Source organism: Mobula hypostoma, chromosome 28 (assembly GCF_963921235.1).
Source record: "Mobula hypostoma chromosome 28, sMobHyp1.1, whole genome shotgun sequence".
Taxonomy (NCBI): domain Eukaryota; kingdom Metazoa; phylum Chordata; class Chondrichthyes; order Myliobatiformes; family Myliobatidae; genus Mobula; species Mobula hypostoma.
In genome coordinates this window covers 28977434-29000452 of record NC_086124.1, presented here as the reverse complement: position 1 = coordinate 29000452, position 23019 = coordinate 28977434, and the positions used below count along the sequence as shown (strand labels likewise).

The window sequence follows — 23019 nt, the reverse complement described above, 5'->3', positions numbered from 1 at the left end:
CTAACACTAATCCCATTAACCCAACACTAACCCCATTAACCTAACACTAATCCCATTAACCCAACACTAACCCCATCCACCTCCATTAACCTAACACTAGTCCCACTAACCTAACACTAGCTCCATTAACCTAAAATTAACTATATTAACTTAAACAATAATTACCTTATCTCCAACCCCATTCACCTATTCCTTTGGAATTCTAATGTTATTCATCTTAACTCTCCCCATAGTGTGTTAATGCCCATCACCTCAGCACTAATGGCCCCCACCCCAAGGGTCAACTATCGGGCCCTTGCACCCCCCCCCCCGGTATCATCCATTTATTGGGCAATGTTGGGATGGACCACACGGTCGGAAGGAGAGATGGGAGATGGGGAAGGGGATAGAGTGGGGCAAGGGAAAAAGACCAAAGAGAAGAAGGGAGGGGAGAGGGAGGAAAAGAGGGATGAGAGGCTCAGGAGAGGATACAGGGAGGGAGGGAGGGAGTAAGAGAGGTGGAGGGAGGGGAAGGGAGAAGAGGAGAGGCAGAGGAAATTGAGATGGGAGGGGAGGGGGGGAGAGGAGAGGGGAGGGGTAGAGAGGGGAAGGGGAGAGAGGGGAGGGGTGAGATAGGGGAAGGGAAAGGGGAGAGAGGGGAGGGGTGAGATAGGGGAAGGGAAAGGGGAGAGAGGGGAGGGGTGAGAGAGGGGAAGGGGAGGGAGGGGAAGGAGGGGAAGGGGAGGGAGGGGAAGGGGAAGGAGGGGAGGGGATGAAGGGAGGGAGGAGGGGGAGTGGGAGAGGGGAGGGGAAGGAGTGGGGTAGGGAGAGCATGTGGGGGATGGAGGGGGAAGAAGTGGGGAGGGGAGAGGGGGAAGGGGAGACAGGGAAGGAGGAGAGAGGGGAAGGAGGGGGAGGAGTACAGAGGGGAGGGAGGAGAGGGTGAGGAGAAGGGAGAGTGGGTGAGGGGAGGGGGAAGGTGTGGAGAGGGAGGAGGGAGTGGAGGAGGGAGTGGGGGAGGGAGGGTGAAGGAGTGGGGGAGGGTGAAGGGAGTGGGGGAGGGAGGGGGAAGGAGTGGAGAGGGAGGAGGGGGGAAGGAGGGGGAAGGAGTGGGGGAGGGGAGGGGGAAGGAGTGGGGGAAGGAGTGAGGGAGGGAGGGAGGAGGGAGTGGGGGAGGGGAGGGGGAAGGAGTGGGGGAAGGAGTGAGGGAGGGAGGGAGGAGGGAGTGGGGGAGGGAGGGGGAAGGTAGCAAGGGGGCAAAGAGAGCGGGAAGGGAGTGGGGTGAGAGGAGGAAGGGAGTGAGGGAAGGAAGGGGGCAGAGTGTGAGGGGAAGGAGGAAGGGAGAGGAGAGAGAGGAGAGGAAGGGAAAGGGTGTGAGGTTAGGGGGAGGGAGGGAATGAGGGGGAAGGAGGGGAGGGAGGGGGATGGAGGGGAGCGAGGGAGGGGGAGGGGAAGGAAGTAAAATTCTCCCTCCATAGCAATTGAAGGCCAAACATCCCAGAAGCATCGACCTGGGCCGGTGGAGTTTGGGTAAGAGTCGGAGGGGGGGGGGAGCAGTCCCATTGACCTCAGTATCTTTATAATTAGGGTCGGGGGAGGGGATCACAGGACTAAAGTTAGGAGGCGAGGTAGCGGCTTTTAAGTTTTCTTTAAGGCCACATAACTCGTTCGGCCACGTGTGAGCCAGAGAGAGAGAGAGAGCGAGAGAGGGAGGGAGGGAAGGGAATATATATAGAGAGGAGGGGGTGAGAGGTCCCCGCTGCCCCCAAGAAAGCACAGTACGATCCCAGTTCACGCCAGAATTGAGAGAACCGGGATCACCCCTCGGCTAATTCAAACTCCCCGAAGAAATGAAACGGAACACAACAGCAACTCACCCTTTAGGCTTCAGCCTGGTGGGAGAGGTGAGGGAGGGGGGGTTTAGGAAGGAGCCTTCAAATCGAGGGACCAGCCTGAAATCCGACGCGATCCTCTGAAGTCGGAGTTGACACGTGGTCGCGATTCCCGAGAAAAAAAAAGTTTGAAGGAAACTTTTGTGAAAAGTTTGCCCCTGCCTGCCTTGGAAGGTCCACACGAGCGGGGTCCGGTCCCGGAACGGCGGCGCGGGACTGCAGAGGGAAGTTGGGGTGCGAGTGTGTGTGTGTATATATATATATATGTATATAAATGTATATATATATGTTTTCGTACTCTGAATTCGTACCAAGAAACACATATATATACACACACACACGCGCGTACGGCTGTTGCGCGAGGTAACTGCGCCTTAAATTAAGCGTTTCCGATTACATCAGTTTCTGACGCAACTGCTGCTCCTCGGAGAATCTTGGCTCGCAGTCTTTGCTTTAGGAACTGCATTGTTGGGAAGGGGGTTGAGGAAGATCCCAGTCTTAGCCCCACCACACACAAATTCCTCCCCCTTCCCTGCCCTGCCGGGATACGGGGACCCCCCAGCTCAGAGCGGGATTATTGAAGGGAAGGGCGATACAGGTTTGCAGAGTAGTGACCATTACAGCATAGCACAGGACCAGGCCCTTCGGCCCTTCCCTCTGTCATTTTGCGCGCGTTAGGAAACCCCGGAAGAACCGCGCTCGGAGGGACGATGTTCGGTTCCTGCCGGCGGCTTTGCGGGGAGTGTGGGAAGGTTACAACCGGCGTTGACGAGACGCAGAGCCGAGAAGCGGAAGACGGGAGTTCAGCCCGGGCAAGTGGGAAGTAATTTCACCTCGGAAGGTTGAATTGGAAGGCAGGATACAGGGTTAATGTCAGGGCTCTTGGCAGTGCGGAGGAACAGTGGGGTCTTGGGGTCCACGTCCGGAGATCCCTCAAAGTTGAGAGAGTGGCTAAGAAGGTGCGTGGTGTGTTGGCCTTCGTTACTATCTAAGGCCGTGAAGGAATGTTGCAGCTCTATAAAACCCTGGTTAGACCACATCTGCAGTATCGTGTTCGGTTCTGCTCGCCTCATTCTAGGAAAGATGTGGGAGCGTCAGAGAGGTTGCCGAGGAGAATTATCAGGGTTAGAGAGCATGTCTTACGTGGAAAGTTGAGCAAGTTAAGGGCTCTTCACGTTGGAGTCAAGGAGGATGAGAGGCGACTGGATAGAGGTGTACAAGACGATAAGAGGCACAGATGGAGTAGACAGCCAGAGACTTTTTCCCAGGGTGGAAATGGCTAATATGAGGGGGCATCATCTTAAGGTGAACGCAGACAGTTCTGCACAATATCGACCCTTCAACCCACAATGTTGTGCCAACATTTTAACCTTCTCTGAGATCAATCTAACCCCTCCCTCTCACATAGCCCTCCATTTTCTATCATCCATGTACCTATCTAAGAATCTCTTAAATAACCCTAATGTATCTGCCTCGACCACCGCCCCTGGCAGGGCATTCCACACACCCACCACTCTCTGTGTGAAAAATACCTACCTCCATCTCCTCTATACTTCCCTTCAATCGCAGAAAAACCGTGCTCCCTTGTATTAGCCATTTCCACGCTGGGTAAGTCCGCTCAATCGCTGCCTCTCATCATCTTGCACACCTCTATCTAGTCACTTCTCATCCTCCATCGCTCCAAAGAGAAACGCCCTAACTCACTCGAGATGTGCTCTCTAATCCGGGCAGCCTCCTCTGCACCCTCCCTAAAGCTTCCACATCCTTCCTATAATGAGGCACCCAGAACCGAACACAATACTCCCAGTGTGGTCTGACCAGAGTTTTATGGAGCTGCAACATTACCTCACAACTCTTGAACTCCGTCCCCGACTAATGAAGGCCAACACGCCAATCGCCCCCCCCCAACCATCCCAATCCACTTGGAGGGATCTATAGAGATGGACCCCAAGATCCCGCCACGCTGCCAAGAATCTCGCCATTAACCCCGAACCCTCTGCCTTCACGTTTGACCTTCCAAAGTGAATCACTTCACACTTCACTGGGTTGAACTGCATCTGCCACTTCTCAGCCCAGCTCACTTCATCCTGTCAACGTCCCGTTGCAACCTGCAACAGCCAACCACACGATGCACGGCTTCAGCAACCTTTTGTGTCATCTGCGGGGGTGGAGGAGGGGATGCCAGGGGTAGTTTTTTTTTGTTTTACACAGAGTGGTAGGGGCATGAAACACAGTGTGTGTGGGGGGGTGTGATAGAGACTGATACATTAGGGACACTCTTAGATAGGCACGTGGGTCAAACAAAAATGGAGTGTTATGTGGGAGCAAAGGGTTACATTGACCTGGAGTAGGTTAGACAGTCAGCACAACATTGTGGGCTGAAGGGCCATATTGTGATGTAGTGTTCTATAACTGGGATGATGAGGCCGAATTATACTGCTCCCTTCAGCCTTTGCGTAGTCATACAGTACAGAGAGAGGCCCTTCAGCCCATCATGTCCCTCCCTGCCTGTCTAGGGGAGGGAATGTCGACTCAGACCATGAGAGGCCTGTGCCTGTCTAGGAGCCTCTTAAAAGCCTCCATTGTACCTCAGAATCAGGTTTATTAATTTCATTTTTTTTAAATGTTCTGTGGCAGCCGGTAAAAAAGGAAGACATAAAATTACTGTAAGTTACAAAACTAAACAGGACAGGAGAGGAATAGTGAGGGAGACCGTGCAGAAAACAGATGGCGGAAGCGAAGAAACTGTTCCTGAATCGTTGAGTGTGGGTCTTTAGGCTCTTGTACCTCCTCCCCGAAGGTAGCAATGAGAAGAGGGTGTGTCTCGGACGGTGAGGGTCCCTAATGATGGATACGGACTCCTGGAGGCATTGCCTGTTGAAAACATCCTCGACAGAGAGGAGGCCTGGGCCGGAGACGGAACTGACTGAGTTCCCAGCTCCCAGCAGCCCTCCTGCACACTGGGGCCCCCGTACCAGACGGCGTTGCGACCAGTCAGACTGCCCTGCACTGGTGCACCTGTAGAAAGTCGCTGAAGTCTTCGACGACCGAACCCCAGCACCACCCTGGCACCCACCCCAGCTCTGTGTAAGAATAACCCCACCCTGCACATCTCCTTTATATTTACCCCTCTCACTTTAAATGCTTGCGCTCTGGTTCATCGAGGGTAATGCAGTGCTAAATGAAAACGCCACACCCAAGTCTTACAAAGCCCGTCCGGTTCCCTATACCATCTTTGATGAAGTAGCCAGTGAGCTAGATCATTTGGAGGTTGAATGGAAGCCATGGGCAATGCCAGTTGTCCCTGTAGACAAGAAGAATGGGACTGTCAGGACTGGCAGTGATTGTAAGGCCACTATCAACCCAGTACTGAAAGTAAATGAATACCCTCTGGCCAGGATAGAGGATGTCTTCCAAACCTTTCTGGAGGGAAGTACTTCAGCAAAGTGGGTCCTAAGTACAGATGGAGATGGAAGAAGAGTCCAAAGTGTTTCTCACCATAAACACTCACAAAGGGCTTTATCGTTACAATGGGCTTATGTTTGGAGTGGGTATCTGACCTGGATCTGGGCCGTACCCTCCAAATATCCGGATCTGCCTCTCGGTTTTTTTGCACTACCTTACTTTCCCTTTTTCTATTTTCTATTTATGATTTATAATTTAAATTTTTAATATTTACTATCGATTTGTAATCCAGGGAGCGGGAAGCGCAGAATCAAATATCGCTGTGATGATTCTACGCTCTAGTATCAATTGTTTGGTGACAATGAGGTATAAAAGCACCCGCTGTCTAGCAGAGACCAGGTGCTGTTACACTGATACTCAGCGTTACCTCGATAACATCATTGTACCAGTGAGGATGACAAGGGGCATCTTCAAAATCTCAAGACTGTGTTAAAAAAAGATTAGAAGATGATGTGCTCCGTGCACAACATCACAAGTGTGAGTCCGTTAAACATCACTTGCTGTGGTCACACCATTGACAAGGCAAGCATTGTACAAGTGTACCGAGGAAATTCCTGCAGCAGTGGATGCCCCAAGGCGAAAGGATCTTCTTTAGATTTTGTCAATTGCTATAGCAGGTTCCTCCCAAGCCTGGCTAATGCATTCCAGCCCATTACTGCTGATCTGGACAATGGACAGAACAGTGTGAGGTGGCTTTCGGAAGGAAATGGTGACGTCAGACACCGTGCTGCCTCATCACCCAGTGAGGTTTGCCTGCAAATCCTCGCTTTATGGCAAAGATACAGTCACGCCACGTGTTTCAAGTGATGGAAGTGAATGCCCCATAGCTGGAGCATCACGTTCCCTCGGCACTGAGGAGAAGTTATGCCGGGTATGACAGAGAAGCTGCAAGTCTGGTTTGGGGCGTGAAACGTTTCGACCAGCACCTGTACGAGAAAGGGTTTACCCTCATTACTGATCATCAACCGCTCGTGTCCGTTTTCAACCCACGGAGCAGAGCGTGGCCATTTGGCCCATCGAGTCTGTTCCGTCATTTCATCATGGCTGATCCAATTTTCCTCTCAGCCCCAATCTCCTGCCTTCTCCCCGTATCCCTTCATGTCCTGACCAATCAAGCATCTATCAACCTTAAATAGACATAAAGACTTGGCCTCCACAGCTGCCTGTGGCAAAGAACTCCAAAGGTTCACCATCCTCTGGTGAAAGAAATTCCTCCTCACCTCTGTTCTAAAGGACACCCCTCTATTCTGAGGCTGGGCCCTCTGGTCTTAGACTCCCCCACCATAAGAAACATTCTCTCCACATCCACTCTATCAAGGCCTTTCACCATTAAATAGGTTCAGCAAAGTCACCCATCATTCTCTGAATTCCAGTGAATACAGGCCCAGAGCTTCCAGACGGAATCATTTTCGTGAACCAGCTTTGAATCCTCTCCAGTTTCGGCACATCCTTTCTAAGATAAAGGGGTCAAACTTGGTCACAACACTGCAAGTGAGGCCTCGCCAGTGCTTTATGAAGTTTCGACGTTACATCCCTGCTTTTATATTCTAGTCCTCTTGAAATAAATGCTAACATTGTATTTGCCTTCCTCACCACAGGCTGGACCTGCAAATTAACCGCCAGGGAATCCTGCACAAGGACTCCCAACCTCAGTTTTCCAGAGGACAACTAATCATGGAAATGCTGACAGATTGTCCTGTTCACCCTTGGATCCTGAGATACATCCTGGGATGCATCCTGAGATGTATCCTGAGATACATACTGAGGTACATCCTGAGATACATACTGAGGTACATCCTGAGATACATACTGAGGTACATCCTGAGATACATGCTGGGATACATCCTGGGATGCATCCTGAGATACATACTGAGGTACATCCTGAGATACATGCTGGGATACATCCTGGGATACATGCTGGGACGTTGTGGACACATAATCAATGATGTAACCTGGGGTCATCGGGCATTTTGGGCCTTTCTACGTCAGACCCTCTCACCCAGGCGACCCAGCCAGGGTTGATCAGGCCCCGGCTTGTGTCCCAGCAGCGTGGGTCCATGGGTCACACCTTTTGATCTGTAACCTTCTGGAGCCCCTGTGACGGTCCCGACAGCTCCTTTCTTTGCAGCCCCCAAAACGCCAAGGAGAGAGCAGGTTCTTCAGAGCAAGCAGCCAGCAAAACCCCTGCACCGCACCTCGATTGGCTCACATCACACCCTCCACCCCTGCCTCTGGCACTGCCCCAACAGCACCTACACCCCAAACCCCTGCACCCCACCTCGATAGGCTCACATCACACCCTATGAGGGTAAACATGGTCTATCCTTAACCATGATTCTCCTTGGGAAATTTTTCTACAGAAGTTTTCCATCGCCTTCTCCTGGGTAGTGTCTTCACAGGACAGGTGACCGCCCCACCAAGCCATTATCAATACTCTTCAGAGACTGTCTGCCCGGCGTCACCAGGACCTGTGAAATGCATCAGCTGAAATGAATTTAATTGAAAGAATGGTCGGCATCTCCTGCTTCTGGTGGACGACGCACGTATCACTGTTCACACCCCGAAGGACTCCACCTCCGCGCACGAATCGCTGACGATACAGAGAGCAAGGCGGGCGTGACCCAGCAACCTTCTCCACCGGCTACTGAATCGCGATGACTTTGTGACCGATAATTACATGTTAACAGCGACCCATCCACACCGAATCCCAACTGAAAGACCGGCGAAAGTCCCCAGTCGCCAGGTTTAACACGGAAAGTCTGGCGCGGCCCGTGTAGTAATAATCGAATAAAAAGGGTTACCACCAAACTGAAGTAGCTTTCTCAGTGATAAGCAATTTGGAGAACGAATCGTCCCTGTTAAATCCGACATATTTGACCTGTCAGATATATTTAAAAATCTGAATTTATTAAATAAACACTTACAAAGGGGAGGGACTGCAATCTCATATCAAGCAACGAATCTATGACCGCTTTCGTTGGAAATCTCAAACTTTTCAGCGACAGCTTCCTTCACCGGGTGACGATCTGATGGTAAATCTTGTTGGAAGTCCAGGCCCCGGAACGTTACGTTACCTGTCTACTCTCTTCCATGGACGCTGAGTTCCTCCGGCATTTTGTGCGTGCTCTGCGCGGATTTCCAGCGTCCGCAGACTTATTCTTGTCTGTGACCGTCCGCCGAAGCAGCCCGGCTGCGGGGGGGAATTTCGGCGCGGCGAGATCGGGTCACGCCGCCGAGGAAGACCCTCCGTCCCCGGCGGCCTTCTGCGCTTCTTCCATCCTGCAGCGCCCTTTCGGTTTTAACTACCGTCAGTCGTGCAAGTCCCGGGTGGCGACTCGGGTATACCATCGCGCTCAGCTGCGGAAGGAATCTTCACAGCTGTCTCTATAACCATTTTGTTTGACCAGTCGGGGTTGTTGGCCCAGAGCCGAACCCCCGAACCTGGAGGACCGGTGGACCGCTCCTAGTCTGGCCTCTACCCTTTGACCTGTTTGGTGTGGGTGACCCTACCGAGAGGCCAAAGCGTAAAGGCCTGACGCCAGCCAACGTAGCTCTCCGGGTCACTGAGGCACGCAAGTCTCCAAACCCAGCGCCAAGGCAGGTGAAGACTGGGCAGTGAATCCATTAGGGGTGACCGTGAGAGATGTTGGCTCCACATTACAAGAATGTCTTATTGAACTGCGGAGTGATATAACAACTCAAGCAAGACTGATGGATAACTGGTGACTTTATACTTTATTGTCGCCAAACAATTGATACTAGAACGTACAATCATCACAGCGATATTTGATTCTACGTTCTAGTATCAATTGTTTGGCGACAATAAAGTATAAAGTCACCAGTTATCCATAAGTCTTGCTTGAGCTGTTATTGGACTTCTGGATAACTGGTGATGTTCAAAATAAGTTTCCACAGCTCTGGGAGAAAACATCGTTTTTTTAAAAAAATTGGATTCCCCACCTCATCTAGTTGGTTTCTTAAGTTTGTAAGTCAGGGGTGATAGTGGTGCTAAGCTCCCACTGACTATCAAATGGCCTGCGACTCAAATAGCCTCTGACAATCAAGCAAACACGAGGAAATCTGCAGATGCTGGAAATTCAAGCAACCCATACAAAATGCCGGTGGAACGCAGCATCCACAGGAAAGTGTCCTGACGAAGGGTCTCGGCCTGAAACGTCGACTGTGCTTTTTCCTGTGGATGCTGCCTCCTCTGACAATCAAGTCCAGCTCCTGGTCTTTACGTGTGACTCAGCTACGAACCGTTTCTACCGACAGGAGAAGGGGCAAAGGCGGGTTACTGCGCCTTAAAACCGGTCCCTTCGGGTAAATGGCGCTTGTCAGCCGTGGTTGGCAGCTCATCTGCTTGGTCCAACCAAGCAGAGTTCACTGCCACGAAGGCCCATCAGCGCCTTTACTTCCTGAGAAAACTAAAGAAATTTGGCCTGTCCCATAAAACCCGCACTATTTTTTTATAGATGCACTGTAGAAAGCTTTCTTCTAGGGTGCATCACAACCTGGTATGGAAGTTGTCCTGTCCAAGACCGAAAGAAGCTGCAGAAGATCGTGAACACGGCGCAGCACATCACACAAACCAATCTTCCGTCCGTGGACTCATTTTACACCGCACGCTGTTGGAGCAGTGCTGCCAGGATAATCAAGGACACGACCCACCCAGCCAACACACTTTTCGTCCCTCTTCCCTCCGGGAGAAGGTTCAGGAGCTTGAAGACTCGTACGGCCAGATTTGGGAACAGCTTCTTTCCAACTGTGATAAGACTGCTGAACGGATCCTGACCCGGATCTGGGCCGTACCCTCCAAATATCCGGACCTGCCTCTCGGTTTTTTTGCACTACCTTACTTCCCATTTTTCTATTTTCTATTTATGATTTATAATTTAAATTTTTAATATTGACTAATTTTAAACTATTTTTGATATTTAATATTTGTAATCCAAGGAGCGGGAAGCGCAGAATCAAATATCGCTGTGATGATTGTACGTTCTAGTATCAATTGTTTGGCGACAATAAAGTATAAAGTATCTCGGAGAAGGAGAACTCTGATCTCAGACCTCCGCGGTTCTGCGGCTGTACCCGCTCATAGGGGAGGCTTCGGGAGTAAACGCCGAGGAAAAATCTGGAGCTGGGGTCCCTCAGGCCAGTGAGGGGACCTCGAGTTCAACGCTGGCTGGCAACTCCATTGGCGCCGAACTGTAGCGGTCTCTGCCGTTCCCTGGGGGTTCATCAGATGCGCGGAGCGGATGTCCGTTCCGCCCAGGCTTGCGTGTCTAGACAGCAACATCCACGGACGACCCTGACCGACGGAGTCCTCACACTTAGTTGAACGTGGCTCTGGATAAACTGTTCACCTGCCAACAAAAGCTGGTAACCACCCTGCTGTGAGAAGAGGCGGCCTTCGATTACCTTTAACCAAGCTGCGGCAAGATATTCAAACACTCACTAGTTTGTATCAGTCGCCAAGATCTCACTGAATACCCACAGTAACAATGTTAAGTGTTTTTTTTCATTGCTGGTTGGAAGAAAATTATATTATAAATATTGTAAATAAAATATCCTACCCCGGAGCTTTGAAATAGTTTTATTTTTCATATACACCCGAAACATTATATTTAACATACAATACCTACAACCTGTTAAAACATAAATATTAACTGTATATCAGAATAATTAGTACGGTCGACCCAAAAAAAAACTTTAGCAACTAACGGAGACTACGGAGGGTGGTGGTGGTGGGGGGGTGGTGAGGTAAATGAGAGGCACAAGAGGGCCACAAGCAGAAAACGGTTTGAGAACCAGGTGCATTTAAGGAAAGCCCCAGGGCGTTCTACAGGTGTGAAGAACAGAGGGTTGACTAGGTTGAGGGTAGGACCGATCAGGGACAACACGTGCCTGGAGTCGGAGGAGGTTGGGGTGATACTTTGCTTCGGTAGAGGGGCTTCCAACCTTTTTTATGCTATGCGCGCCGTTCCCTTAACCGAGGGGCTCATGGACCCACCCACCGCGAGTGAGAGGGACCTTGCTGATGGCGAGGACAACAGGCTGATGTTGTCAGAACGTGCCGACGTTAAGGAAGAGGATGTGCCGGAACGCATCGATAAGTTCCCCGGGACAGGGCAGAATATACCCTAGGTTGGTACAGGAAGCGAGGGAAGAGATTGTTGTGCCTTTGGAGATGATCTTTGTCTCCTCACTGGCCACAGGAGTAGAAGCAGATGATTGGATGGTGGCAAAAGTTATCCCTTTGTTCAGGGAAGGGAGTAGGAATAATGCTGGGAATTATAGACGGTGAGTCTTACGTCAGCGGTGGGCAAACTATTGGAGAGACGGGGTTAACGAGCATTTGGAGAAGCGTAGTCTGGTTAGGGATAGTCAGCATCGCTCTGTGAGGGATACTTCGTGCCTCAAGATCCCGACTGAGTTCTTGAAGAAGTGACAAGCCACACTGGATGTTGTGTATATGGATTTCAGTAAGGCATTTGATAAGGTTCCCCATTCAAAAAGACGGGAGGCTTGAGATCCAGGGGAACTTGGCCGCGTGGATTCAGAATTGGCGGTCGTAGATTGGGGTGTATTCTGCCTGGAGGCGAAGCACACAAATTGCTGGAGGAACTTAGCAGGCCAGGCAGTAACCATGGAAAGAGTAAACAGCTGACGTTTCGGGCCGGGACCCTTGGCCTGATGAGTTCCTCCAGGTCCAACATTTTGTGTGTATGAGCATAATTTTAAGGTTATTGGAGGAAAGTATGGGGGGGAGGGCGGTGGCAGGGGTACATTTATTTTACAAAGAGGAGCGAATGCATGAACCTCTCAGCCAAGGTGGTGGTAGAGGCAAATACATTACGGGCATTTACGAAACTCAGATGAATGACAGGAAAATTGAGGTGTTAGATTTATCTTGTGTATTAAGGTCGGCATATTATTGCGGGCCGAATGGCCTGTTCTCTGTAAGTGGGGAGCGTCCCTTCACAATCCTGACTTGTAGACAGGGGTGGGGGAGGGGGAAGGTTAATGTGGCGGATGTGGAGTGCATGGACTAATTCCACCTGGGCAAGCATTGAATGGCCTGTCACACTCCTGACATGCAGAAAGGGGAAAGACCCTGGGATGGCAAGGGGTGATTCATTCACCACAGGGCCCCCCTCCCTTAGAGCTTCCAGCCTTGCACCCTCCCCCCTCCCTCATCAAGCACAGAAACCCAAGGTGCGAACCTCAGAGATCAGAACATCGGACAGACAGAAAAGTGAACTCCAGAATTAAAACCGTATAATTTATTATTAAACTGTCGTCTCCTGCGGAATTCTCCACGTGGAGGTGGGATTGTCGGGAATGGTGGGAGGAGGGAGGTTCAGCTGACTTTGCGCCCCCTTGTGGACAGGTGATGTTCGGCAGGTGGTTCCCCCCCCCATCAGAGTGCAGCCACGTCCACAGCAGCAACTTCACAGCCAATCCTGCCGCCCCGCCCAACCCAAATCCAACCCCCCACCCCTCCCCCTTACCGTGTGGTGGGGAACTACACAGCAAGATCCCAACAAACGGGAGAGCGGCGAGGGGCACAGGAGAAGAGCAAGAGAAAAGTTGACGAGACGGGTGACGATAATTAGGGGAGAGGGAGGGCGGTAGGGGGATGGGGAGGAGAGAGGGCTGAGGGGCGGGGGGCGAGAGGGGAGGAGAGAGAGGTGAGGGGCGGGGGGCGAGAGGGGAGGGGAGAGGGGAGAGGGGCGGGGGGCGAGAGGGGAGAGGAGATGGGTGAGGGGCAGGGGGCGAGAGGGGAGCGGGGAGAGGAGGAGAGTGTGAGAGGGAGAGCAGCAGGGAGACAGTTGACACCTACAGACACACACCACGCCCCCGGGTTTGTGTTTCTGGAGTGTTCGCGCCCCCATCTCTACGACCACCCCTCCCACAGTCGAACATCCCGGGCTGAGACCCCGCTCTCCGGCCGTTCCGTGGACCGAGTGTCGGCGGCGATCGCGGATCTCAGCCCCGGGCCCCGCCGTCGGTGTTTCGCTTGGGCCGGGCAGGGCTGCGCGGCCCTCGCCAGTAGTCCTGGCAGAGGAGTTCGATGGCCGATCCGTCCGAGGGGCGGCGGCCCGGGTCCGGCGAGGAGGCGACGGCGGCGGCGGCGGGGTGGAAGGGACCCGGCCCCGGGAGCTCGGGCTCCACCGCCGCCCGCTCCAGCACCCGGAGTTCGAGGCGGGCTACGGTCTGGCTGAAGCCGTTCTCGGTGGCGATGCAGTGGTAGACAGCCGAGTCGCGGAGCTCCAGCGAGCGCAGCAGCAAGCCGAGCTCGGTCCGCAGCAGCCGCGGCTCCCGGCCCAGCTGGAGATGGACGGGGGCGAGGACAGGGGAGGGAGGAGAAGTGTAGGGAGGTGGCGATGGCGGGGGAAGGAGGAGCGGGAAGATGAGGGGATGGGGAGGACGAGAGGGGAGAGACGGGGAGGGGGGAGGGGAGAGGGGAGAGGGGAGGGAGGGGGAGGTGGAGGAGGAGAGGGAAGGGAGGGTGGAGGAGAGGGAAGGGAGGGTGGGGGAGGAGGAGAAGGGGAGGAGAGGGGAGGAAGGGGAGGGGGAGAGAGGGAAGGGAAAGGAGACGGGGAGGGGAGGAGGTTGGGAGGAAGGGGAGAGGTTTGGGATGGAGGAGGAGGGAGGGAGGGAGGGATGAGATCGGGAGGGGTAGGAGGAGAGGGTTAGGAGGGAGGGGGAGGGCAGTGAGGGAGGGAGGAGGGGAGTGAGGGAGGGGGAAGGGTGAGGAGATTGGGAGGGGGAGGAGGAGAGGTTTGGGATGGAGGGGAGGGAGGGAGGAGGAGAGGGGAGGAAGGGTGGGGGAGGGAAGGAGAGGGTTAGAGAAAGTGGGAGTGGGAAGAGAGAGTGGAGGGAAGAGGGAGAGGAGCAGGGATGGAGAGAGGGGAAGGAAAGGGGAGTGAAGGGAAGGGGAAGGGGGATAGGGAAGGGGAAGGGGGATAGGCAGGGGTTGGGGTGTCACGGGGAAAACAAAGAACAGATCAACAACAGCTACAGCCGGAGCTCCCGCAAAGCAGAGAAAGCGTGAAAGACACATTCACTCACACACACAGACACGTTAACAGAGAATTTACGCTGTCTGTCAGACTCTCTCTCTCTCTCTCTCACACACACACACACACACACACACACACACACACACACACACACCTTGTTACCTCGTTCTGAACCACTGCTCCGGTCCTCTTCCCGGTCACCTTTGCTCACTCCGCCCCCTCGCCCGACCGGGAACCTCTCCCACACTCACAGCCCCGCTAACAACGTCCGTGGAGGGAACAACTCACTTCACCACACCCCCCTCCCCGTGGTGCGGCGCTCCCTCCCCGTCTAAACCCCGGGTGTTCGTACCAGTTTCCTCCGGGAGGCGGAAGGACGTTCCACCAGCCACTTGGTTGTGGCTCTGGGCGATCGCGGTCGGCACTCCAGGAATGTGCTGCTCCCCTCCACACCGAACTGAACCGTGTTCGAATCCAGCCTCCCCACTGCGGGCACAGAGAATCCCGGTCACCGACAGCTCACCTTTCCCCGGAAAACTCAACCCTCCCACCTACGCAGCGCACAGTTCCCGTCTCCCTAGGTCAGACCCACACCGCGAGCATCGCGCACAGTTCCCGTCTCCGTCCGAATCACTGAGTCAGAGTCACACCGGGAGCACCGTACACAGTTCCCATTTCCCTGGGTCAGACCCATACCGGGAGAACCGTGCACAATTCCCGTCTCCCTGGGGTCAGACTCATACCGGGAGCACCGCGCACAGTTCCCGTCTCCCTGGGTCAGACCCACACCGGGAGCACCGCGCACAGTTCCAATCTCCCTATCCCTGGGTCAGACCCACACTGGGAGCACCGTACACAGTTCCTGTCTCCGTATCCCTGGGTAAGACCCACACCGGGAGCACCGCGCACGTTTCCCGTCTCCCTGGGTCAGAACCACACTGGGAGCACCGTGTACAGTTCCCGTCTCCCCGGGTCAGACCCATACCGGGAGCACCGCGCACAGCTCCCGTCTCCCTGGGTCAGACGCACACCGGGAGCACCGTACACAGTTCCTGTCTCCGTATCCCTGGGTAAGACCCACACCGGGAGCACCGCACATGGTTCCCGTCTCCGTATCCCTGGGTCAGACCCTCACCGGGAGCACCGCGCACGGTTCCCGTCTCCCTGGGTCAGACCCACACTGGGAGCACCATGTACAGTTCCCGTCTCCCCGGGTCAGACCCATACCGGGAGCACCGGACACAGTTCCTGTCTCTGTATCCCCTGGAGTCAGACCCACACCGGGAGCACTGTGCACGGTACCCGTCTCCGTATCCCTGGGTCAGACCCACACCGGGAGCACCGTACACAGTTCCTGTCTCCGTATCCCTGTGTCAGACCCACACCGGGAGCACCGTACACAGTTCCTGTCTCCGTATCCCTGGGTCAGACCCACACCGGGAGCACCGTACACAGTTCCTGTCTCCGTATCCCTGGGTCAGACCCACACCGGGAGCACCGTACACAGTTCCTGTCTCCGTATCCCTGGGTCAGACCCACACCGGGAGCACCGTACACAGTTCCTGTCTCCGTATCCCTGGGTCAGACCCACACCGGGAGCACCGTACACAGTTCCTGTCTCCGTATCCCTGGGTCAGACCCACACCGGGAGCACCGTACACAGTTCCTGTCTCCGTATCCCTGGGTCAGACCCACACCGGGAGCACCGCACATGGTTCCCGTCTCCCTGGAGAAACAGATACCAATCCCACCGGTTCTGGAGGGCGTTCTCGGGCTCTCTACCTTTCATGTGGAAACCCTGGCACTGACGAACGGGGTCACCATTCCGGACGTCCTGCCGTCTGCTCCGTCTGCGGGACGAGGTGGGAGGCGAGGGTGAAAAAAAGTGGGGTGGGGGTGGAGATAGGAGGAGAGAACTGATTATCCTGATAGTTCCCTCGATTTCCCTCCGACACTTAATTCCCTCATTCTGTCCCCTCTGTCTCCCCCCCTCCCACCATCTGTCCACAACTCTCCCTTCATCCTGCTCTCTCCCTCTCCGCCCCCACCCCTCTGTCCACTGCCCATCACCAATCAGCCGCTGCACCTTCTGTCCTCTTGCTGACCCGGGCGCTGCACCCTGCATCACCCTCTCCTCACCTTCCCATCCCTTCTATTTCTCTCTCCCCTCCCTGTCGCATCCTCCTCCCAACCTCCCTCCTCTCTGTCCCCTCCCTCCCTCTGTTCCCCCCTCCCCTGCCCTCCATACTGCCTCCTGTAAACTCTCCCCCCTCCCCCGTTATTGACGCACCGTTTGGCAGCCGGGCTGTACCGGGAACAGGCTCGCCCGTCCCAGGCGCAGTAAGGGTCCCGCGCCAGGCAGCAGTCGGCACACCCCCGGCCGTAGTGCCCGCAGCGATGCAGGGACAGCTGGGTGACCCCCACCTCCGACGACACGTACAGCTGCTGCTGTGGGGGGACAGGGGAGCAGAGAGAGAGAGAGCGTTAGCACCCCGGGGTGGGGGGGCGGAGAAGGGGAATGGGCTGAGCTCTTATATAAAGCATCAGTCGGACCGCACCTGGAGCAGTTTTGGGCTCCTTATCTAAGAAGGGACGTGCTGACATTGGAGAGGGTGCAGACACGGTTCATGAGAACGATCCTGTGAAAGGGTTAACACAGGAAGAGCCGTTTGAATCCTGTGGGCTGGAGTTGAGAAGAATGAGGGGGGATCTCATTGAAACCTATTGAATATTGGAAGGCCTCGATAGGGTGGACTTGGAGAGGATGTTTCCTATGGTGGGGGAGTCTAGGACCAGAGGGCACAGCCTCAGAATAGAGGGATGACCTTTTAGGACAGAGATGAGGAGGAATTTCTTCAGCCAGTGGGTGGTGAATCTGTGGAAGTTGATGCCACAGGCAGGTGTGGGGGACAGGTCATTGGGTGTACCTAAAGCGGAGGTTGGTGGGTTCTTGATTAGTAAGGGTGTCAAGGGATACGTGAAGAAGTCAGGAGAATGGGGTGTTGAGAGGGAAATGATGGAATGGTGGGGCAGCCCCAGTGGGCCAAATGGCCTAATTCGAATGGTGAGAGGGCAGTGAGGTGCGGAGGGAGGGACTGAGGAATGAGGCATTGAGGACCGTGCACCGACAAGGAGGAAAGGAACAGATTGGAGGGAGGGTGTGGCGAGAAGCGAGGAATTCTTCCCCATTCCACAACCATCCTGCGGGATCCCGGTCCCCGTGTCCTTACTCGTTTCGAGGAGATCTGAATGTCCTTCACCGCCGCGGGAGTCTGCAACGTCACAGAGATTTGAAGAGGGTTAGAGTACGACAGGGTCTCTCTTGAACCCCAAGATCACCCAGCAGAGATGGAGAGCAGGAAGTCTGGCTGACTCAGATTCTCACTCCCCCCCCCCTCCCTCTCAGCTTCCAGTAGAGATTATACTGTAATTCAAAGTCCCTGGGGTCACCAGTGACCAGAAGCTCAACCGGACCAGCTGCACAAACACCGTGGCTACGAGAGCAGGTCAACGGTTGGGGGTCCTTTGGAGAGTGACCCTCCCCCAACATCCCAAGTCCTTTCCCATATCTACAAGTCGGGAGCATGATCGGACACTCCCCCGCTTGCCTGGTTGAGTTAGTCCGCGCCCTCCGCATCCACCACATCAGCTGTCCCACTCCTTGCCCGGGTAAGTGTGGCTCCAACAACTCTCAAGGAGGGTGATCCTGTCCTCGGCAGTGCAGCCCACTCGGTCTGCGCTGCACCCAACCCCTGAGATGCTCCCTCCCTCCCCCACAGTGCTAACTTCCCTCCCCATCCCAAACGGAATCGGTGGACCCACATCTCTCCTCCGTCCCAACTGGGAATCTGGACTCTCACCTCGCCCTCCCCATCCCATCTTGGAATCAGTCCCTGGTGGACCCTCAACCCTCCCTCCCCGACCCAACTGGGAATTGGTGGACCCTCTATGTCCCAACTGGGTATAGGTGGACTCCCTGCTGCCCCTGTTCCATACGTGGGTCAATAGACTCTCCACATCCCAACTGGGAATCAATGGATCCTCCCCATCTCAGATGAGAACTGGTAGATCCTCCCGTCCCAAGAGGGAATCGGCGGGGTCTCTCCACCCCCACCCCTCAATTCAACTGTCAATTGGTAGACCCTCTACCCTCCCTCTTCGCCCCAACTGGGAATTGGTGGACATCTCCAGCACCTTGACACCCCCCCCACACACACACACACATCCCTCTCCGACCCACTTACTCGGAAAACCTGAACCTCCTCCAGGGTCACTTCCTCCATTTTGCCCTTGGAATCCGTCAGGACGACCACCTTCTGGACTGTGCCCAGGTCTGTGGGGTGGAGAGACCAGACACAAAACTTGAGGGTGAAGGTATCACCCCCACACCTCCCTCAGTGCAGTGCTCCCTCCTCACTGCCACTCCCACAGTGCAGAGCCCCCTCCTCAATGTCCTTCCCCCACCAGCGTGGAGATCCCTGCACACTGTCCTGCCCCCAGTGCAAAGCTCCCTCATCACCACCACTCCCACAGCATGGAGTTCCCTCCTCAGCACAGAGCTCCCTCCCCACCACCCCTCCCCCAGCACAGAGCTCCCTCCTCACCGTCCCTCCCCCAGCATGGAGCTCCCTCCTCACAACCCCTCCCCCGCATGGAGATCCCTCCTCACCGTCCCTCCCCCAGCATGGAGATCCCTCCTCACCGTCCCTCCCCCAGCATGGAGATCCCTCCTCACAACCCCTCCCCCAGCATGGAGCTCCTTCCTCACAACCCCTCCCCCGCATGGAGATCCCTCCTCACCGTCCCTCCCCCAGCATGGGGATCCATCCTCACAACCCCTCCCCCAGCATGGAGATCTCTCCTCACCGTCCCTCCCCCAGCATGGGGATCCATCCTCACAACGCCTCTCCAGCATGGAGTTCCCTCCCCAGCATGGAACTCCCTCTACAATATCCCTCCCTACCACGGAGCTCTCTCCTCACCCTCCCTCCCCCCAGCATGGAGCTCCTCCCTCCCCACCCCTCCGCCCACCTGTGCCGAGGAACAGCACCTCGTAACGCCCGTCCACCGCGTCGACTCGATCGACGGCCAGGGCAGTGAACCTGTAGGCAGTACCGGTCCTGAGCACCAGGGGGCGGCCGTGAGTGGGCTGCACCGCGTTGTACATCAGCGGGTGGCTGCGCACGAAGTGGAGGAAGCCGTCGCGATAATCCTTGCTGGTCCGGACGCTCGGCGTGAACGCGCCCCCTGCGCACTGAGGAAGGAGAGGAGTCAGACCCCCGGCCCACTGCCTCCCCGCCACCGCCAGCACCCGTCATTTCATTTTTAAATCTTTTTATTAATTATTATTGAAAATTGACAACAAAAAAAAATTAAAATGATCAAGTCAATATATCAATATGTATAATAAGAGCAAACTATTAACCAAGCTAAACAGTATATCAATAACAAAACAAAATGTTAAAGCTATTTTTTTAAAAAAAGGAAAAAAGAACCCCTACTAACTAAAACAAAAATAAACCCCAGCTTACAAAAAAAAAACCATTTGGAGCACAAACCCAGAGCTATACACCATACAAGCTTCTATAAAAAAAGACATCAATCCTCCAACCAAATCTATTTACCCAAGAATCAGAAGGGAACCATCTTAATTAACTCAAATCAAATGATAGTAGCAGGCAAAAGAGCCCCACCTTTTCTCAAAGTCAAATCTAGGATCAAAAGTTTGACCTGATTTTTTCCGAACTAAGACATAGAATTACCTGAGAGAACCATTGTATCAAAGTGGGAGCAGAGGCATCTTTCCATTTTAATAAAATAGCCCTTATAGCCAATAATGTAGCAAATGCAATTAAATGTTGGTCTGATATAGAAATACCATGAATATATTGAGGAATTATACCAAACAAAACTGTCAATTTATTAGGTTGTAAATTAATTTTTAAAGCTTTAGAAATTGTAGAAAAAATAGATTTCCAAAACTGTTTCAATACAGAACACGACCAAAACATATGTGTCAATGTAGCTATCTCAGTCACACTGACTATTAACATTAGGAAATATTTTAGACAGTCTCTCCTTTGTCAAATAACAACGATGTACAATTTTAAATTGAATTAAAGAATGACTGGCGCAAATCGAAGAAGAGTTAACCAGCTTCAAAATTTGCAACCAATCCTCTGTTATCAAGGTCATGTTAAGCTCTCTTTCCCAATCTTGCTTAATCTTAAATAGAGGATAATTATCCTGTTGTAATAGTAAATTATAAATTTTCCCAATAAAACCTTTCACTAAAGGGTTCATTTTTTAAAAAGCGTCTAACAGGTCAGAATCTTGTATATAAGCCTTATTGCCACTGTTATCACTAATAACTGTAGATCCCCCTTTTTCCAGCTTTCCAGGGTACTAGACAAGGATGTTCATTAAGTCCTTTGTTATTTAATTTGGTGCTGGAACCTTTGGCTATTGCACTTCGTGAAGCTAAGGATATTCAAGGAATTTCCATAAATGGGATTATTCAAAAGATTTCCCTTTATGCTGCTGATCTCTTAGTTTATATTTCGAATCCTGAAGAAACTATTCCTAGTTTATTGAAATTATTAAATGAATTTGGAAAGTTTTCAGGATATAAAAAAAACCTGCATAAAAGTGAATTATTTCCTTTAAATGATTCTGCTTTTATATATGATCATATTCCTTTTAAAGTTACGGATTCTTTTAAATATTTAGGTATTATCATGACTAAAAATTATGGAGACCTTTATAGAGCTAATTTAGTTCCCTTAGTGGATTTCATGAAGCAATTATTTTCTAGATGGAACCCTCTTACACTTTCATTAGTAGGTCGAATTCATGCAGTTAAAATGATGATTTTACCAAAATTTTTATATGTATTTCAAAATATTCCCATTTTTTAACTAAGAAGTTTTTTGATCAGGTTGATTCTATTATTTCAAGAGAAGCGGAATAAACAGTGTAAAGACAGTAAGGTAGAAGGGCTGAAATGTGTGTACCTCAATGCAAGAAGCATCAGGAACAAAGGTGATGAACTGAGAGCTTGGATACATACATGGAATTATGATGTAGTGGCCATTACAGAGACTTGGCTGGCACCAGGGCAGGAATGGATTCTCAATATTCCTGGATTTCAGTGCTTTAAAAGGGATAGAGAGGGCAGAAAAAGGGGAGAAGGGGTGGCATTACTGGTCAGGGATACTATTACAGCTACAGAAAGGGTGGATAATGTAGCAGGATCCTCTTTTGAGTCAGTATGGGTGGAAGTCAGGAACAGGAAGGGAGCAGTTACTCTACTGGGGGTATTCTATAGGCTCCCTGGTAGCAGCAGAGATACAGAGGAGCAGATTGGGAGGCAGATTTTGGAAAGGACCAAAAATAACAGGGTTGTTATCATGGGTGACTTTAACTTCCCTAATATTGATTGGCACCTGATTAGTTCCAAGGGCTTAGATGGGGCAGAATTTGTTAAGTGTGTCCAGGATGGATTCCTGTCACAGTATGCAGACAGGCCGACCAGGGGGAATGCCATACTAGATCTAGTATTATGTAATGAACTGGGTCAGGTCACAGATCTCTCAGTGGGTGGGCATCTGGGAGACAGTGACCACCGCTCCCTGGCCTTTATAATTATCATGGAAAAGGATAGAATCAAAGAGGACAGGAAAATTTTTAATTGGGGAAAGGCAAATTATGAGGCTATAAGGCTAGAACTTGCGGGTGTGAATTGGGATGATGTTTTTGCAGGGAAATGTACTATGGACATGTGGTCGATGTTTAGAGATCTCTTGCGGGATGTAAGAAATAAATTTGTCCCGGTGAGGAAGACAAAGAATGGTATGGTGAAGGAACCATGGGTGACAAGTGAGGTGGAAAATCTAGTCAGGTGGAAGAAGGCAGCATACATGAGGTTTAGGAAGCAAGGATCAGCTGGGTCTATTGAGGAATATAGGGTAGCAAGAAAGGAGCTTAAGAAGGGGCTGAGGAGAGCAAGAAAGGGGCATGAGAAGGCCTTGGCGAGTAGGGTAAAGGAAAACCCCAAGGCATTCTTCAATTATGTGAAGAAAAAAAGGATGACAGGAGTGAAGGTAGGACCGATTAGAGATAAAGGTGGGAAGATGTGCCTGGAGGCTGTGAAAGTGAGCGAGGTCCTCAATGAATACTTCTCTTCAGTATTCACCAATGCGAGGGAACTTGATGATGGTGAGGACAATATGAGTGAGGTTGATGTTCTGGAGCATGATGATATTACGGGAGAGGAGGTGTTGGAGTTGTTAAAATACATTAGGACAGATAAGTCCCCGGGGCCTGACGGAATATTCCCCAGGCTGCTCCACGAGGTGAGAGAAGAGATTGCTGAGCCTCTGGCTAGGATCTTTATGTCCTCGTTGTCCACAGGAATGGTACCGGAGGATTGGAGGGAGGCGAATGTTGTTCCCTTGTTCAAAAAAGGTAGTAGGGATAGTCCGGGTAATTATAGACCAGTGAGCCTTACGTCTGTGGTGGGAAAGCTGTTGGAAAAGATTCTTAGAGATAGGATCTATAGGCACTTAGAGAATCATGGTCTGATCAGGGACAGTCAGCATGGCTTTGTGAAGGGCAGATCATGTCTAACAAGCCTGATAGAGTTCTTTGAGGAG

General features: G+C 52.5%; 2 protein-coding genes across 6 annotated transcripts in view; both read right to left on the bottom strand.

Annotated features, from left to right (window-relative positions):
• Positions 1–8792, bottom strand: part of LOC134339005 (sodium-coupled neutral amino acid transporter 3-like) — a 58708-nt gene extending 49916 nt beyond the window's left edge. Inside the window, exon 1 of one of the 3 annotated variants that reach the window (XM_063035238.1) lies at positions 8411–8792. The gene's annotated coding sequence lies outside the window, so the exon portion shown is untranslated. The other 2 variants (XM_063035237.1, XM_063035236.1) reach the window with 2 other exon arrangements.
• A 2130-nt stretch (positions 8793–10922) lies between these two features.
• The window catches only part of LOC134339112 (semaphorin-3F-like), a 123526-nt gene continuing 111429 nt past the window's right edge, over positions 10923–23019 (bottom strand). For 2 of the 3 annotated variants that reach the window (XM_063035433.1, XM_063035434.1), the window contains exons 12-18: positions 19397–19619; positions 18610–18698; positions 17596–17637; positions 16656–16813; positions 16148–16215; positions 14718–14851; positions 10923–13670 (exon numbers count right to left, since the gene is read on the bottom strand). In XM_063035433.1, coding sequence (XP_062891503.1) covers positions 13329–13670; positions 14718–14851; positions 16148–16215; positions 16656–16813; positions 17596–17637; positions 18610–18698; positions 19397–19619 — 1056 coding nt within the window. In that variant the 3' untranslated portion in view covers positions 10923–13328. The remainder of the gene's footprint in view (positions 13671–14717; positions 14852–16147; positions 16216–16655; positions 16814–17595; positions 17638–18609; positions 18699–19396; positions 19620–23019) is intronic. The other variant, XM_063035435.1, reaches the window with a different exon arrangement.